General features: G+C 48.3%; 1 protein-coding gene across 4 annotated transcripts in view; it reads right to left on the reverse strand.

Annotated features, from left to right (window-relative positions):
* Positions 1–7179: 7179 nt before the first annotated feature.
* The window catches only part of CSNK1A1 (casein kinase 1 alpha 1), a 32275-nt gene continuing 22459 nt past the window's right edge, over positions 7180–16995 (reverse strand). For 2 of the 4 annotated variants that reach the window (XM_063413804.1, XM_063413808.1), the window contains 4 exons: positions 16068–16142; positions 14636–14742; positions 13646–13794; positions 7180–8692 (listed from right to left, as the gene is read on the reverse strand). In XM_063413804.1, coding sequence (XP_063269874.1) covers positions 8685–8692; positions 13646–13794; positions 14636–14742; positions 16068–16142 — 339 coding nt within the window. In that variant the 3' untranslated portion in view covers positions 7180–8684. Of the gene's footprint in view, positions 8693–13640; positions 13795–14635; positions 14743–16067; positions 16143–16995 lie in introns of those variants that run through there. The other 2 variants (XM_063413807.1, XM_063413805.1) reach the window with 2 other exon arrangements.

The following is a 16995-nucleotide window of genomic DNA, read 5'->3' on the forward strand; positions in this document are numbered from 1 at the left end:
GTCAGAGGCGTATCTGTGCCTGCAGAGCTCTGCCCCCCGGGGCTGGCAGCCTCCCTCCCCTCTGCCGAGCCTGGGAAAGCCGCCTGTCCCTGCCCAACCCCGGCAGGAGCTGACGCTGCACCTGCAGGCTCTGCAGGAAGGAGCTGGGCTGGCAGCTCGTGTGCTTGGAGCCAAAGGCGCTTCCCACACCGCGCTCAGCTTCCATCAGCAACACCTCCTGATGCAGCTACCAGAGCCGGGCGAGACGCTGGGGATGTGTCACGCTTCCTCCTGATGGGAGCTGAAGGAGGGGGCAGCTCATTCCCTGCCCAGCTGAAAGGAAAGCGCTGTTATTGCTGGAGCTGGGCAGAGGGGCCCAGGAACTGGATGGGTGGGTTGGAGAGGGCAGCCAAGCTGAGCTGTGCTATCCAGATGTGAAACCAATATTTCAAACTGATGTGCAGAGCACCACAGGCACTTGCCTGCACCCCGAATTGCAGCCACAGGCTCTGCAGGCAGGCCCTCAGCTCACCTGGCACACTCCAAGAGGGTGCAAGCCCTGGCCTGGTCCTGCCACGCTCTGCCCGTGCTGCCAGACCACTCCTGGCTCCTTCAGGAGCTCTTGAATCCCTGCAGCAGCTCCAGCACCACCCCAGCCTGGCACAGCTGCCCCTCCAAGCCCCCTCTGCACTCAAAGCACCACAGAGAACATTTCCATGGGGGAAAAAGGATCTGACAGGTTCCTCAGCAGCTGTCCTGCTTTGGGCACACTCCATGGGCTGTCACGGGCCCGGGGTGACCCCAGGGTGCTTCGTGTTCACCTGGGATCATCCCTGGGGAGGTTTAGCACAATCAGGGCTTTTCCCAGAGGTGCTGGCACACAGGGATGTGTGCAGGGTCAAGATGAACCATGCCCAGCTTTCCACTCCCCTGGGCACGCTGCCCTGCAGGCTGGGGGCAGACAGAGCTGTCAGTGCCACCCCCAGTGCCACCCTCAGTGCCACCTCCAGAGCAGCTGTCCCCACATAGGGGTGCTCCCTGCTGCTCCTCCACACCAAGGTGAGGACCCAAGGGGGCAGGGGGGAGCAGGGTGCAGGTGGGACGGAGCTCTGGGCTTTGCCAGCACCTCTGAATCCTCTCCAGAGCAGATATGCAGGTGTCTGGAGCAGGGCTCACCCTCCAGTGACCAGCAGTGCAGAGCAGTGCGAGAGCTGGCTCAGCCTTTAGCTCCCAGAAAGGCTCAGAGCAGGACTCCAACCCCAGCTCTGTTACCACAGCAAAAATAAAAGCAGCCAGAGAGCCACAGAGGAGGCTGCCCTGACCTTCCAGACGTGGGGTTTGGGCATAAACACTTCTTTCCTGGAAAGTGTATCCTGGCACTTGGGATTCCTTCCCATCCCACAAAGCTCCCCTTGCGACACTGATCCGGGAGTACCTCACATTCCTGCAGGACCTCGGCTCGGCCGCGTTAACAAACACCAGCAGCTGGGAAGTTATTTCGAGCAGCAGGACTGCTCCCAGCGCTGCTTTCCTCTCCCACAACCCGCCAGAGACCCAGCCAGCACTGGGGTGAGTCCCACTGCTCCCCACACAGCCCAGATCCTCACAGGCTCCCCCCTGGGAGGAAGCTGAGGAACAGCCACAGAGGCCTTTTGTGCCCTGCTTGCTGCAGAATCCTGAATTTCCAGGTTGGAAGGAAGCAGCAGGAACGAGGTGATTGAGATGCACCGTGGCCACGGGGATGCTGCAGCTCTGGGACCCTCTGGCCAGCCCCAGGGAGCCTCAGCAGCTGCCCCAGCAGCCAAAATGAAGGCTGGGGTCAGAAAGAAGCCACAGGGAGCACACAGGGGGTCAGCAGTGGGTCCCAAATTGTGGCAGGCAGGTCCCTCAGTGCCACCTGAGCCCTGCTGGGCACAGCTGTGCCCTGGTTCCAGGCAGGGGTGAAGGGCACCCAGCCCCCCTGGCACTGCCTGTGCTGTGTTTATCTGTCACCCAGCAACCTGCTGAGCATGAGAGGGACAGGAGGACCCTGCTGGCTCTGCTTGCACAGCCTGAACCCCGGCATCAGCAGGGCAGGGGGTGCCAGACCTTCCCTCACCAGGGACAGGGACGAGGCAGCTCCCCCGGCACTTCCCAAGGGAGACACAAGGCTCCAGGAGAGAGGGACAGGGGGGTTCCTGCATGATCTGGGCACTGGGAGGGGGCTTGTGTCAGAGCAACTGCTTCCTGCCCCTGCTCCCCACCCTGGGGAGGCCATGGACACATGGGGACACATGGGGACACATTGGAACACATTGGGACACATGGGAACACATGGGAACACATGGGAACACATGGAAATATGTGGGAACACAGGGAAATAATGGGAACACAGGGAAACATGAGGACACATGGGAACACATGGGAATACACACATGGAAATACATGAAAATACATGGGAACACATGGAACATATGGAAACACATGGAAACACAGGGAAACACAGGGAAACGCCCTGTGCCTCACGGACACCCAGGTGCTCCCTGTCTCACAGGATCAGCTCCTCCTTGGAACAGCCCAGGCAGAGCTGCCAGCCACAGCTGAGCCAGTCTGTCCAGTGCCATCACCCCACCCCTGCACGGCCACCGCGGGCTCCTGCCCCGCCCTGCCAGGAGCTGCGATTTCGGGAGGCACGACAGGAGTGGGGACAGCTGACAGCCCCCGCCAGCAGCTTCACACTGGGGAAGGCTGAGCACAGCCAGCTCGGACCCCACGAGCTGTTTGCATGTTGGGAAGCACAAACAAGCCACTTCCAATCAGCATCAAGCTGCCAAGGCCGTGCTGCATCTCCTGGGGAGTGGCTGGCAGAGCTGGCACGCAAAGCTCAGACCATGCCCGCCTCAAACCCACCCTGCTGTCCCCAAACCCCCCCAGCACCTCGGGGAGGGGCACGATGTTAAAAGCTGTCAGTGAGAGGGAGAAAGGTCACTGAGCAGGGACTTAACACCCATAATCAGTTTATGGGATTTGCGAGCAGCTTCAGGCTGGCTGGGAACGGCGTCAGCACAGCTCCACCTTCCCAGGGGTGCAACTCTGGCAGGGTTCTCCTCCCTCCCCAGCTCCCCAGGAACAAACAGCACAAACCCGAATGAAAGCCAGCAGCAAACACCTCCTGGGGAAGAATGGCCACATTCTGCACTTTTCCTCCCCAAAGAAAGGGGGCTTGGGAAGGAAAGAATGGCCACAGCCTGCTCCTCCCCTTTCCTCCCCAAAGAAAAGGGGGTCTGGGAAGGCAGGCAGGCACTTGCAGGGTGTGTCAGCAGGGATTTCTGGCTGTGTCTGCTGTTCCAGGGGTGAGTGGCACTATGAATGCCAGCCCTGCAGGGGCATCAACACCCCGACCCTCCGTGCCCACCCTCCTGGAGCTGCCCACAGGCTCTGCCTCTCCAGGTGACCCTGACCCAGTGGCACAAACAGCCCTGGCCCAGCTCCATCTGGAGAGGAGGAGGAGGAGGAGGAACCCAGAGCTCAGCACGAGGCAGGGCTGTGCCGGGGGGAAGCTGTCGGCACATGAGAATGATTCTATTTGCTGCCTAAGTGGTTTTTCTCAGCTCAAAGGACTTGCACCAGTTTCTGGCTTTACCTCTCTGCTCTCCTCCTCCACTGCCTGGCTGCAGCTGCCAAGGCAGGAAAACGCTCCCTGCTGCTCTCTGCCCCATCTGGGCAAAGTCCTGCCCACGGCCACCCAGCTTGGTCTGGCTGCTCAACACCAGAGCCAGCTGCCAGCCCCGGGCTGCTCCTGTGCCCCCTTGGATTTGTGAAATCCTTGCAGCCACCAGAGACGGGCTCAAGGACCTTTAATTCACCCACAGAGCTGAGCAGCAGTTAAAAAACCCGTGAGAAGGAAGTGCAGCAGCTCAGGAGAATCACACACAGAGGGCCCGGCCCTGGAGGTTCCCAGTTAACACACGATGGTTTCATTTGGAACGGTCCCAGTGCACTGCTTTGGCCACAGCGACACCAGGGACTCGCCCGAGGTAGGAGGAAGGGGCAGGGAGGATTTGGTCCTCGTGGCCCTGCTCTGGTGGCTCATGAAGTCCCACAAAGCTGAGTCACACAGGTTCCCTGCCCCACCTCTGCCAGGCACAGGATTGTGCCAAGTCAGGCCCCTGCCCTGGGCACGCAGAGGGCTGTAAAGCGAAGGCCTGGATTCATCATGCAGGCAGGGGCTCGGAGAGCAGCAGGGAAGCTCGCAAGCCAGTCCACCCTGTAGGACAACACGTACACTCCTTCAAAGCCTCCCTACCAGCTCAAATTGCTTCCATTCAGAAGAAGTTCAAAGTCTGCCACCTGCAAAACAGCCCAAGGCTGGGTGTTATTGCAAGGGTGGGGACAGGGAACACGGGGAGCCCTGGAGCTCCTGGGATATGCTGGTGCACACACAGCTCTGGAAGAGCTTCTCCTGCAGCCAGGCACATCGATGCCTTCCTGCAAACTCAGACGGGGAAAGAAATGCAGTTAATCAGCTGTGTTTACAAAAAAACAACCCACGTTATCAACAGGAACAAAAGGCTTTGGGGGAGGGAAGGCAGAATGGGGAGGGCTGAGCGTGCTCGGGTACTTCAGGAGCAGTCACTGATACCAAAACACCAAGCTCATCTCTGAGACAGGAGCTGCATCAACATTCAGTAATTTATCAACACAAAAACCTGAAAACCCAATCAACCCGAGTCTGGTGTGAGAAGATTCCCTGGCTCCTCCCGATTTCCAGCTACCAAAATCCAGCACTGCCTACATCGAAGAACATCTCACGTAATGTGAAAAAGTCACATTAGCATCTCAAAGTAATGGATTTTACACCTTTAGTACTGAGCTTTGCAAAGCAGCTGAGCTCGCTGTGGTACAGGTAAAGAGAGGGACAGGGAGCTGGTGTGTTTGGAAGGGTTCATTGAGGCGGCTGTGGCCCAGCACGAGTCAATTCCTCACAGACAGCCCCGTTCCTGCTAACAAGGATCACATTAAAGAGCCATTTCCACATTAGGGACGCAGTCCTTCCACTCAGGCCCCATTAGGAGGGTGGGCACTTCCTCTGTGTCATCCTTGCAGAGGCATCAGTGCTCGGAGCAGACAGCTCTTCCTGCCAGGCCACTTCTCCTTTCTGCCTGTGCTCACCGGTGTGTTACAACATCAGGCTGATGTGAAATCATCGTGATTTCACTGCAATTACGGCAGGAGCAGATGGGGCTGATGGAGCTGGCTAAGCAACAAATCTTCTAAATTGGAGAACGCTGTCAAGAGAAATTAAAGCCTCGTGCAAAAAGCCAACTTGGGATGGCAGGAAGATTCCACGTGGGAGGGGCTGCTCGGAGGCAGCCAGCCCGAGGTGTGGGTCAGAGCAGCGGGGCTGGACTGAAGCACCACAGCTCAGGAAAATCCCAGCACAAAGCAGGGACAGGTTCCCAACAAAAAACACCTGAGAAAGCCAGGAGGGAACAGGCACAACACTGCAACACTTGAAAAATAACCCCCAGAAAGACAGAACTGCACAGAAATCAGAAAAAAAAAAAAAAAAAGTGTGGCACACGCTGGACAGGCTCCAGACCCACCAGACACATCAAATGTTTTTAACACAGCCAGGGGTTGTGTTTGTCACTTGTTACCAACACCACACAGAGGAGCAGCCAAGGAGTGACGCTGGCAGAGCCAGAGCTGTCTCTTTTCAGAGCTTTTATGGCAAAGAGAAAAAGGCTCTCAACTGCTTCTAACAAGGAATGGCTTAAATAGGTTAAAAATAATGAAGCAGTACTCTGCACATGAGCACTCCGTGCTCCCAATTAAGCAATCCTTTAAAAGGTGGCCTTAGGAAGCCTCTCAGAGTCGTTGTAAGGAGGTTAATAAATTGCTTTGAAACCCTGGACGCAGCTTAGTGAGATGACTAAGGAGCTGTTGTCACAGCCTAATGTCATTACCCGAATTCTGGCACTTTCCAGAGGGCACGAGGCTGCAGATCTTGAGCTTTACGGCCTCTTGTCCAAACGAAGATTCCTTATCAAGGGCCTGGGACTGCACGCAGAGGTTTGGACTTTGCAGGTGAATCTCTCTCAACACAGAACGTTTGCAGAGGTGCAAGCAGGATCAGGATCCACAGGGTTCTAATCCTTCAGGCTGAAGTCTTTGTTACCAACCAGGGAGAGCACACGGGTGTTTGGTGGGTATCTCATGCCCTGGCCAGCACATCTGGCACAGGCTGTTGATGCAAAACACTTGGCCCATGCTCCTGTGCAGAAATAAATCCTGTTCCCACACATCTGCAAGGCTGACTGAGCTCCAGGCTCAGTCTTGCAGCACTTCCAGCTCCCAAACTACAAACCAATGCATTTTGACACCCTAGATGTATTTATTCTCTCTTACAGAGCTCAAAAGCAGTTGTTTCTAGAACCCCCTCAAAGTCACGAGCAAATTTAACCAACAGAGAAAATAATTTATTCTCCTGAAACCAAATTATTTTCTCCAACTTTTCAGCAAGTATCTCATGTCAGAGCATGAAAAGCGATGCCACAACAATTCCGAGCAGCCTCTCCAAGAACAGCTGCCAAGAAGGCATTTCATTGATGCTTCTTTCCCTCCTGCCAACACGTGTTGTCAGACACGTTGCCTAGACAGCAGAAATCATGGATAAGGACATCTCACAGTGCTCTAGATACCAGCTCTTACAAACAGACTTGTTTTCATAGGAGGCATTGCTTGAAAACCATCCTTATTTGGATGGGGCAATACTGAGGAGTTTGGAAAACCATCCTGGCCAGAAGGAGCTGAATTTCCTCTTGCACCTGGCAGGGAGCAGAGCCTGCTGTGCCTCACGAGTTCCCCAGTGTGCTCTGCTATCTCTGAAGCCCAGCAGCCTCTCTGCCTCCCTGTCCTCCCACATTATCTACCCCTGTGTTTATTATTTTTTTTAGCACGCAGTGTTCTCCACCTAAAGTTTAACATTTCAGGGCAGATTCTTCTTGGACAGAGTACAGGGGAGCCTTGATCTGCATCATCACCATTCCAGGAGTGCACAGTGTCTTATGATCCTGAAGAAATGGTTTCCAAAAGGAAAGAGAGATCTTTTCCAACAGTAAAAAAGATGGCCTGTGAGCAGGAACTCTGCTCCATGCATGCAAACTGTCTAAAAAGCAAACATACAGACAACATTTACACAATAGGCATCTGGCAGCATTTTCAGACATTTTTTTTAATTTATTCTGACATGCTATAAAGGAATAAATTACACTGTTAAAGAATTACCAGCAATAAAAGTATTTCTTTCTTTCAGCTGGGCTAGAATAGGAGTGAGAAGGAAGACAGCCTGGGGCAGTAACCAATGTGAACTCTGCATGGTGCGAGGCTGCCCCCAAGAACAAGAGGAAATCTGGTCATATCCACTTCACAAGAACTTGAAAGAAAATGCCTTGGTTTCAAACCATCCAATTTTTTTTCAAACCATTCCAATTTTTTCTCCAAAGCAGCAATCACAAGCCAGTCCAGCCGAGGCAGGACACGGCAATGCTCGGAGGCTGCCAATCCCGGGTCTGCAAAAGATGCCATTTCATTTTAAAAAATTCCAATCTTATTATAGAGGGCTGGTCTCAAACAACAGGTTATAAAAATGCAAGACTGCCCCTTCCCCCTCAAGGAAAAAATACAAAATTTATTTAAAAACAAAATGAGGAAGAGTTACAACACTAAATCTAAAATGATTTAGAAAGAAATATGACTTCTTTTGCTTAACAAATGGCCTTAAAACTTGGTTTAAAAACAGGGTAATGGAAATTTCTTAAACTGAATTAACAAGGCAAATTAAAAAAATCTCATTTCCTTACAGAAACAGTTTTTAGTTTTTAATGAACTTGTAAACAAAAAAGCTCCCGCTTCAAAATAAAAACAAAATCCCAGATCATATAGATGTTTACAGTGATTACATTTATCTAAGCAACTTACATACAGGTTCAGTTGTAAGATGTTAACTAAATTTCGTGACAAATATGCTGTTTTTCCTTTTATACCAAGAACATTATAGAGTTAATGCAGAGTCCTAAAGATTATCTAGTAGTCGCTAAGTTTCTCTTAAGTCTTCACTTTAGATGCTGTTATTTCTAGCACAGGTAAGCAGGCAGAGTCTTTCATATGCTTAAAAACTGGAATCTTTGGTTACTACCATGTCAGCTGGCTTGGTATGTTGCACATAGAAGCCAACAACTTTAAGAATGTTTTAAGTGTACAACTTTCAAAACCCAGGGAGGAATAACCAGAAAAGAGTGCACAATTGTGAGCATTTACAATTATCACAACTGTTGCCGAAGACTGTTCATGCCATTCTTCCAAAACAATGAGATCTCATAAGCAGTGTAGTTCAAAGTAAAAAGGTAACAAAAATTGGCATATGCACAATTTTCTCCACTTGTGTGTCAACCATTAGTTAACTTTTCCACTTGAAAAAAATGCAATAGAAAACTGGACACCATGTTTCACTATCTCAGTAATATTCACAATTACAGCTGCTACAACTCAAAGTGCAGCATCACTGACACTGCCCAGAGCCAGTTTATACTGATATTAAGTTCTTTACACCAAGGAAATGGTTGCCCACAGCCACTGGCAAGTGTATGAACTAAAATTTCTAGGATTTGGGGAGTGACAAGTCCTGCTCCGATCTGCTCTGCTTTGTCCCATCCTCGTCATGCTCAGAAACCTGCAAGATAAACACAAGGGGAAACTTACTGATACGGGATGGAAACGAGCAACAGCCTTCACAGGAGGAGAATTAACCAGCAGTTATGGTCATTCAAAGGGGAAAATGCTGCTCCATCTGAGAATTGCAGAGTTCCTGGTGTCCATTTCCAAAGGTAACCAGCATTTGCAACAACTCTGGAGCTCACACACCTCTCACTCACACCTACTGCTGCACTGGGAATGGGCTTAATGCACCAGCTGGATGCCACATTCCTCCAGCAGGGATCCAGCCCAGCAGTTTGAAAACAAGCTGTGTTATTGCCACTAGGAAACAGGATGTAATTTCATAGGATTGTTTTCTGCTTGTCTGCAGTGGCTCATGTTTATATCCCTGAATGTCAAGCTGTCATCTGACTGCAGGGTGCTCTCCAGAGACGCAGTACGGCAGTGTCACACGGACAGGCAGGGGACACCTCACCCTACAGTGACTGGTGCCACCACAAAGCCACAGCAGCACGCTCTGGGCAGCCACAACAGCAGGCACAACCTGTGACAGGCACTGGGGAAGCAGCACAGCCCAGTCTCTGCAAGGACAAGTGCGGGCTCACATGACAGGAGGTGGTGCACACACAGCAGTTCTGTTCATGTTCGGTATTCCAGATGACACTGGGGGATGGATAGGGAGAGAACAGGAATTCACACACATCTCCAGGAAGCAGTAACTGCAAACTAAGCCTGTCCTCCCTGCGTGCTCCTTTCTGTGACTCGGGGGGCAGAGCTGTGCCCTGCACAGGGACAGGAGCCCCAGCCCAAGGCGGCTTCGCCGAGCGAGTTTCCGTTCTGGATGCCCTCCAGACAGGACGGCTCTGGCCATGGGTGAGTTCATCACAGCAACAGCTCCGAGGTTTTGCAACAGAAATCTCTTCTCGGTGAAATACAGACAGAGCTGACCTCAGCTAGAGCTTGTGCTGTCATCCAGAGAGAAGCAAGTGCAAACAAGTCTTACTAGTCTGACTTTCTGTCCAAAATGTATCTGGAGAGCACCCAGAAAATGGCTTAAACTTCTCCAGAACTGGCTACAGGTCATAGCAACGAGGTTCAACATCTTGTTTCAAACCCAGTGTTAATGCACTGGAGGACAATCCTCTTTATCTACACTGGTCATATTAAAAAAATGAATCCTGCACCAGAATCAAGACAGCCATTCCCACTTGAGTGCAAATTCCCACAGAAAGCCCTGTGACTCCCGAGTTTCCTAATCCTTACTTGATGCACACAACCAAAAATTATGTTGTTTTTTCCATCGAGTGTGTTCAGCAGAGAACACTGATTCATCTTTTGAACCACTTTCTCCGTCAAAGCAGCCAAAACAAAGTCAACAAAGGAAGAGTGTGGAAAGAAATAGATCAACTCATTGCTTCAGAAGTCTGAAGATTTCACAAGAAATGGGAGCCTGAACCTGAGAACAAAGGACATCCAACTAAATGATCTGCTGCTATTAGAACTCCTCAAACCCGAGGTAATATGGGCAGGAGAATGTCCAGCTATGGCTACAGAGTGCAACAGGGAACTGGATTCAACTCAAAATGTCCCTTGAAAGTCCTGTTAAGACACAGCCCAGCCACAGCTGTCAGGTAGGATGGGCACACTCAGAGCACACAGAGCACTGCTGGTATGAGGAACACGCTGGGGAGCTCATGGTGGCACCTCTTCCACAGATCTTCACTCCATGCAGGGCCAGATCATCACTCCTTGTCCCTCTGAGGTGTTGCCCAAACCTCTGAAAAATCTCTGTGCTGTGTGAGGGATCCTCAAATTGCTTTATTATTACCATGGCTGAACATGGGATTGACAGGGGAGCAGCAACTGTTGAGTAATTCCCTAAAAACCTCCTCGATTTGAAATGCCCAAACTTTGTGTATTCTCCATTTCTCCAGACAAGTGAGAAGTATTCAGTTGCCAATAATTCTAATTCTCAAGCAGAGAAGCCTCATTCTGTTCTGAGCAATGCTGCCACGACCACAGGCAAGTATTAATGGACCTGCTGACTGCCTGGCAGAATCTCCACTGCCAGGAATTAAAAACACCTCTCCCAAATGGAACTGGTAAACTTTATCCTGCAGATTGAGTGCTTGAGTCACTTTTATGACTGAGGGAAGCTGAGTGTAAGCACAGTCACAAATCACACCTGAACAACTGCTGCACTGGCAAAAGAGAGCCAGCCCAAGTTCCCCGAGTCAGCAGAGCTCTGTCTGCTGGAACAGTTCACCTCTCCCAAGTTCCAAACCAGCTGATCTGGCTGTTACAAAAGACACTGCACAGAGTTCCAGAGAGGGGCAGGGGAAAAAAAACTGAAGAGAAAAAAAGGCCGTGGACAGAACAGGTTATTCTGGAACCAAGCAGAACATTTAGCCTGGATAAACTCTAGGATTCATTGATGATTTAACATGGATCTGAGTTAAGGAAGTCAGGAATATCTGTAATGAGCTCACTGGACAAACAATCTGAGTCTGCACTTCTCTGGCCCACCCTGCCCAGATGCACATCTTCAACAGCCCTTTATAAAAAGCTGCACCTGTACATTGCTGTTTGCAGGACTCCAGTTCAATGGATATGGTTACCAGAGGGGTAACATTTGATACCAGGAAGGCTTTTAAGCCACTTCCACACAGGCTTTGCTACAGCAACTACACAAGAATTTAACTGAACTCCAGGAGAAATAACCAGGTATTTCATGTTCTCCTATGTGACAGGGCATCCAAACCATACAGCCTCCTCCATCAGCTTAGCTGGGTTCAAAATGGTCTTCATTCATAGGCAGAATCTTCCCACAAAAAAAAAACAAACTTGTAGGATTTTAGGAATCTGGAAATCTGTACTTTGATGAAGAGATGAAGCCTCTGAAGTCTTCAGATGTCTGCCAAGTACTGCTTTAATGCTCTGCTGCCATTACAGACTGATAGATCCAAAGGTCACAAGCCTTTCTTGGTGACAGGGAGGGAAGAGCAGACTCATTCCCCAAAAAACCCAAAGAAATTGTGCTAAAACACGAGGAATTTCATCTGAGCTCTAGCAAGGGGTCTCTACCAAAGGACAATGTGATGAGGAATGCAAATCAGTGAATAGAAATGGTCTAAGGCTCCACAGCAAAGCTTCCCTGCTCCCTGTGCCTGGCAGTGAGCTCAGCCCTGCTCTCTGGCACTGAAGCTTCTCTTCAAGGTGCAGGCAGATAATCACTTTAATGACTTTTTCTTTCTTCACACACAGCACTTGGGCAGAGACTGCCTGATCCATGAGAGCAGCACATTAAACCTCAGAACACTTCAGCAAAACTGTGTTTCACCAGCTCACAACTTGATTTTCAGGGCAGGTTCCACGTACAGATCATCACTGCCTTCACTTTGAGCATGAGCTCTTCTGAGGAATGTGCATTTCTGCTCGAATTATCTTCTGCTCCAACAGCCAACCTCCCCACACCCAAACTGGGCTGGGTTCTGAACTTCAGTCAGAGCTTCTCTATTTCAGGAAGCAATCCAAGCCCAGGTGTTAATCACCCAGTCTGCTACTGGTGTAGCAGCTGAAGGAACTGGTTTCCAGCCTGAGTCAGATCCAGCCACTCTTTATGCCAAAAATCTGACATTTAATGGCATCTATGAATTTGGGGTTTTTTCAAGAACCACTTCAATCTTGGGAAAAGCAGCAGGTATTTTACTACTTCATTTATTCTGGATGAAATGTGGTTTTTTGACAGCTATTTTGACTAAAGACACCTGCGAAGGTTTGAATGCTGCCACAATACATGAAGAACAATTTTTAAGTTTATTGTAAACACTTCTGCATTTATTTGATTTCCACGATTGTCATGTTAGCTAAGTATATAATTTTATACATATAAAAATGACAGACAAGAGGTACTGAAGAGCAGCAATGCCTCACTACAGAATTTAAACCTTGCTTCTCTATTCTCAGTGACACAATCTCATTAGTTTGAATTTTATCCTCAGCTCAGCTGGAGGAATTGGTTTCATGGCAAAACTGGCTTAAAAATGCACAGATGTGGCAGTTTCATTCTAAGGACTTACCAGACTCACACCAGCACATTTACATCACAAAATAAAAAGTATTTTAAAAGCTTCTAGACCATGTGGGAAAAAAATGGATGTGTCTTTTCAGAACTCAGTTTTCAGTTATTACACAATTACATTTGAACATGTCACAACATTTCCCTTTGAAACCATAACCTAGAAACATCACAAAAACCCATCAGGAAACCTGAAGCCCCACCCCAGAGCACCCAGATACTTCAGAAAATTGTGAGTTGGCAATCCACAGCAGTTTGGGGTTGCTGCTTGATTTAGACAAGGCATTTTGAGCTCACTGGTCCCTTCGTTGAACTCTGGACCAAATGTCTCAATGTAAACCCACTGGAGAAAGCCAGAGCAGTCACAATTTTCTGTTCCCAGTGTTTGAGGCATACAGAACAGAAGCAAACCCACAGCACTGTACCAGCTGCCACAGAGCAGAACCCAAAGTCTCTAGATCCTTGCCTAGTCAATGAGAATTATCCCTTAAGAAGTGTTAGGTCTAGGATTTTGGATTGCATTATATATTTATACATATATAAGGACATATATATATGTATATATATAAATCAAAATAAATAAAAATGTCACATTCCCAACACCAAGTCAGTTTCTTGTTTTTGGAAAGTGGTTAATGCGGGAGCAAAAGATGCAGTGGTTAAAAAATGACCCAACATCCCCAGAAGAAATGATATGAATAACAAGGACATTTTGGTATAAAGTTAGTAGTCAAATTCTCCAAGGACGTCTTTTGGTTTTGCTTTTGAATTTAAGAGCCAAATGTAGTTTTTAAACCACCTCCTTGATCTAACACTTGGAATTGCTGCCGTTGTCCAAATTCGTGGAATTTTTGTTTTTCCTGTAACGTCACTTGGTTCTTGGCTACTAACCTTTCATGTTACTCTTGGATTTGTCAGTTTGCTTGCCTGTGGGGGTTTGGGCCTGCTGCCCCTGCCCACTGGAAGAGGCTGCCTGCTGTGCTGCTTTCTGCTTTAACATTGTCCAGTCGAATGTGTAGTCATACTGGTGGTTCAAGGTCCTGCAAAAGAGGGAAATGTTCTGCTGTAACACATCAGAGCTAGCACCAAGCTCTGCCTCAAATCCCACAGCTAGGGGATAGCTCCTTCTCTAAGCTGCTTTAGAGATTATGAATGGTATAGAAATGCTAAGTATTACTAACTTAAAGGGATTCTTGCAGCAAGCCCAAATGCCAGCCAGCAGCATTTACTCACTGCTTACACAAAAGTCTGCACTCGTGCAAGCAGCACTTCCTCCCAGCCCAGCTCACCCACAGCCTGCACTGAGCCTTTTTTTTTTTTTTGTTAATAATAATATAATTTCAAGGAGAGACTGCAGTATTGTACATCATTGAATAGGAATTCTTTGGATTCCAGAAACCTGGGGGGAGACTCGAGAGATCAGTAGCAGCCCTTCTTTTGACAGGTGCTGCTCACTGCACAGGGTGGAATTTATGTTCCAGTTGCTCTAATGAGCTCAAAGGAGCAGCACTCTTCTCCTCCACTGCAATTTCTCTCCCGGGAACCACTGCTGGGCCCAGCATCAATCTCCAAACATAAAAAGCTTCAAAGACTTCTACACCAAGGGGTCAAGGTACTTGCAACAGAACCTGAAGCATGGGCTAAACCCTGTGGTCACATCACACAAGGCAAAAACAAGAGAATCTTTTCCCTTCATGTTTAACATCGAACAATAATTTTCAGGCCCTTTAAACAGCTTTTGAAGCTCTGAAATGAAAGGAAGTCCCAGAAGAACTCCCTACACCACACACACAGGAGCTGCTCTCTGCAGTGCCAGTCCCACAGAGCAGTTCCCAACTGGATCCCTGAGAAGTTTCTGTACTTTTCCACTTGGAGACTGACCTGAAAAGAATACGGAATAATTGCCTCAGATACATGTAATCTGGTGCCTCTTCAAAGCGCAGGCCACGACAGTAGTTCAGATACATGGCAAATTCTGCAGGGAACCCCTGTAAATCAACAGTGTTAATCAAGCCATGGCTTGCAGCAAAAACCTTCTAACAAAGGCAAAAAGATGTACATCTCTCTCTAACAACAGAGGAGAACTGGTTGAAGATGTATGAATTAATTCCACTTTGCCCCTAGTTGTTCATTTATTCTGTATTTCAGAATGTGGATTGGCTCAGGTACACATTCCTCCCCAGAACTGTTACCTCATGCATGGTTTGCAATCATAAGCTCTCTGCTACCAGAACCTTTAACATTTAACTTATTTATAAAGCATATTGTTCATCCTAATTAAAGCCTGTTCTTATTGACTAAGTCTCTAAAATAATGATAATTATCTGGTAACAGATTCTCTCTTGTTTCCTTGATAGTCTGCTTGAACATAGTAGAGACAAGGTCAGTTAACAAGCATTAAGTGTGAAAACTCAAATCATGAAAACCTCTTCTCAATATTTTCTGCTTTACATTTTTAAACATTTAATGCTGTATGAAAGGCTACATGTAATAGGTAAGAGCAGACAGAACAGTGCTGTAAAACAGTCACAGGGTGTGACATCCCTGGAAGTTCAAGGACTGGATGGTGTACACAGAGTACAGAATTAGCTCTGAGCAACCTGGACTGGTGGAGGGTTGGAACTGGATGATTTTTAAGTTCTCTTCCAACCCAAACCATTCCATGAACAATTCACAGCTTGGGAGATGCTGTCGGACTCTGGGATAGAGATGTGTAGGACTAGAAAGTGCAATCCTTGGTGCTGCTATCTGAGGTGCACAAACCCTGCAGTGTTCTCAAGGATCTTTGTTAAGAGGATGCCGCAGCGTGAGAGGAATCCTAAGACTCAAAGGAAAACCTTGGAAAAACCAAGATCACTTGCATCCAATTCCACTACAGCAAATACCTGAGTTGGGGCAGACAAATGGAACCCTCCTGGAGAGACAGGAGGAGCGTGTGGGCAAACCAGCCAGCTCCACCTTGGTTACTTATTTACTGCTGATGTCAGTCTTGCACTGTAAATGTTGAAGAACTGAACAAGCCTCACGTAAGGGAGCTGGGAGCTTGCACAGCCAACAGTCAGCAAGACCTGAATGATGGTGGCATGAACTTTGCCAAGGAACAGCAGCAAATGCTGCCCTGTACACACAATTCCCAGTCTTGCTGGGTGGCCAAACACAAGGCACCCAGTGCCTGCCAAAGCAGCATTATTCAGCAGCAAATGCCATGTGAGGCTATTTAATATATTGGCTCAAGCTCAGGAAAAAAACAACAACAAACCAAACAAGAAAAGAATTTCCATTTCACAGTGTGACATCATTTGGAAACTCTTACCTTACACAAAACCTCAACAGGAGTGGACATTTTCTTTTCACTAATCTTTTCATACTTTTGCTTCTTTGTTGCAGCCTGTGGAACATGTAGGTCACAATATAAGAGATATTGTGCAACACTGGATTAACAAGGACAGCAGTAAAAAAAAAATGACAAAAATCCTTTGGTCAACCGTAAGTATTTTATGTGAAATCTCCAAGTCCCACACACTTATTGCAAAGAGAATGAAGGTCAATCTGGTATTAAGATTTGGCCACAGTTTAATACCATTTGTCGCAGTCTAATGCTTCCATCACATGGCACAGCTCGTGTAGTTCTAGCTGCTGCTTTTGTCCATTAACCACACCAGACTTGCAGCTACATTTGCCAAAGTTGTATTAATTCCCACTCAGTGCCCCATTCAGGGCTGCTTCAGCACCCCTTACATTCATCTGCAGCTGAAGAGTTCCAGTGGCCCACAAGCTGCTGCCTTTTCAGAAACTGTGCAGCTGCAACACCATTGGAATTACACAACTCTCACACAGAGGAAGAAAAACAATTAAAACATGGAAACCAATCACTGGAGTCTAAATAAGTGAAATAAATGTCTGCCACGTTTGTAGCTGGCTCCCATACATGGAAATCCTGAACAAGCCTGCTGCAGTTAATAATTATTTAGTTGTGCCATAATCTGGACTGAAGATACCACTGAGACTGAACTTGCCAGGCAAGAGATTATTTCCACCCTCTCTCTAGCAATTCAAAAAGCCACTAACAATGTTATTTTCTATTTCCCAAAGGGGCCTCGGCCTGCAAGAGGACAATAACTGGCAAAGATGATGTCAGCTATTGTTTAGCATAAATATTAAGAGAGTCCAACAATGCACATTTTGCCTGCTGCGTAAGAGGCAGAATCCACAGTCTATAAATATCGAGCTTTGGGAAAAGC

This window comes from Prinia subflava, chromosome 16, assembly GCF_021018805.1.
Source record: "Prinia subflava isolate CZ2003 ecotype Zambia chromosome 16, Cam_Psub_1.2, whole genome shotgun sequence".
In the NCBI taxonomy this organism is placed as follows: Eukaryota; Metazoa; Chordata; class Aves; order Passeriformes; family Cisticolidae; genus Prinia; species Prinia subflava.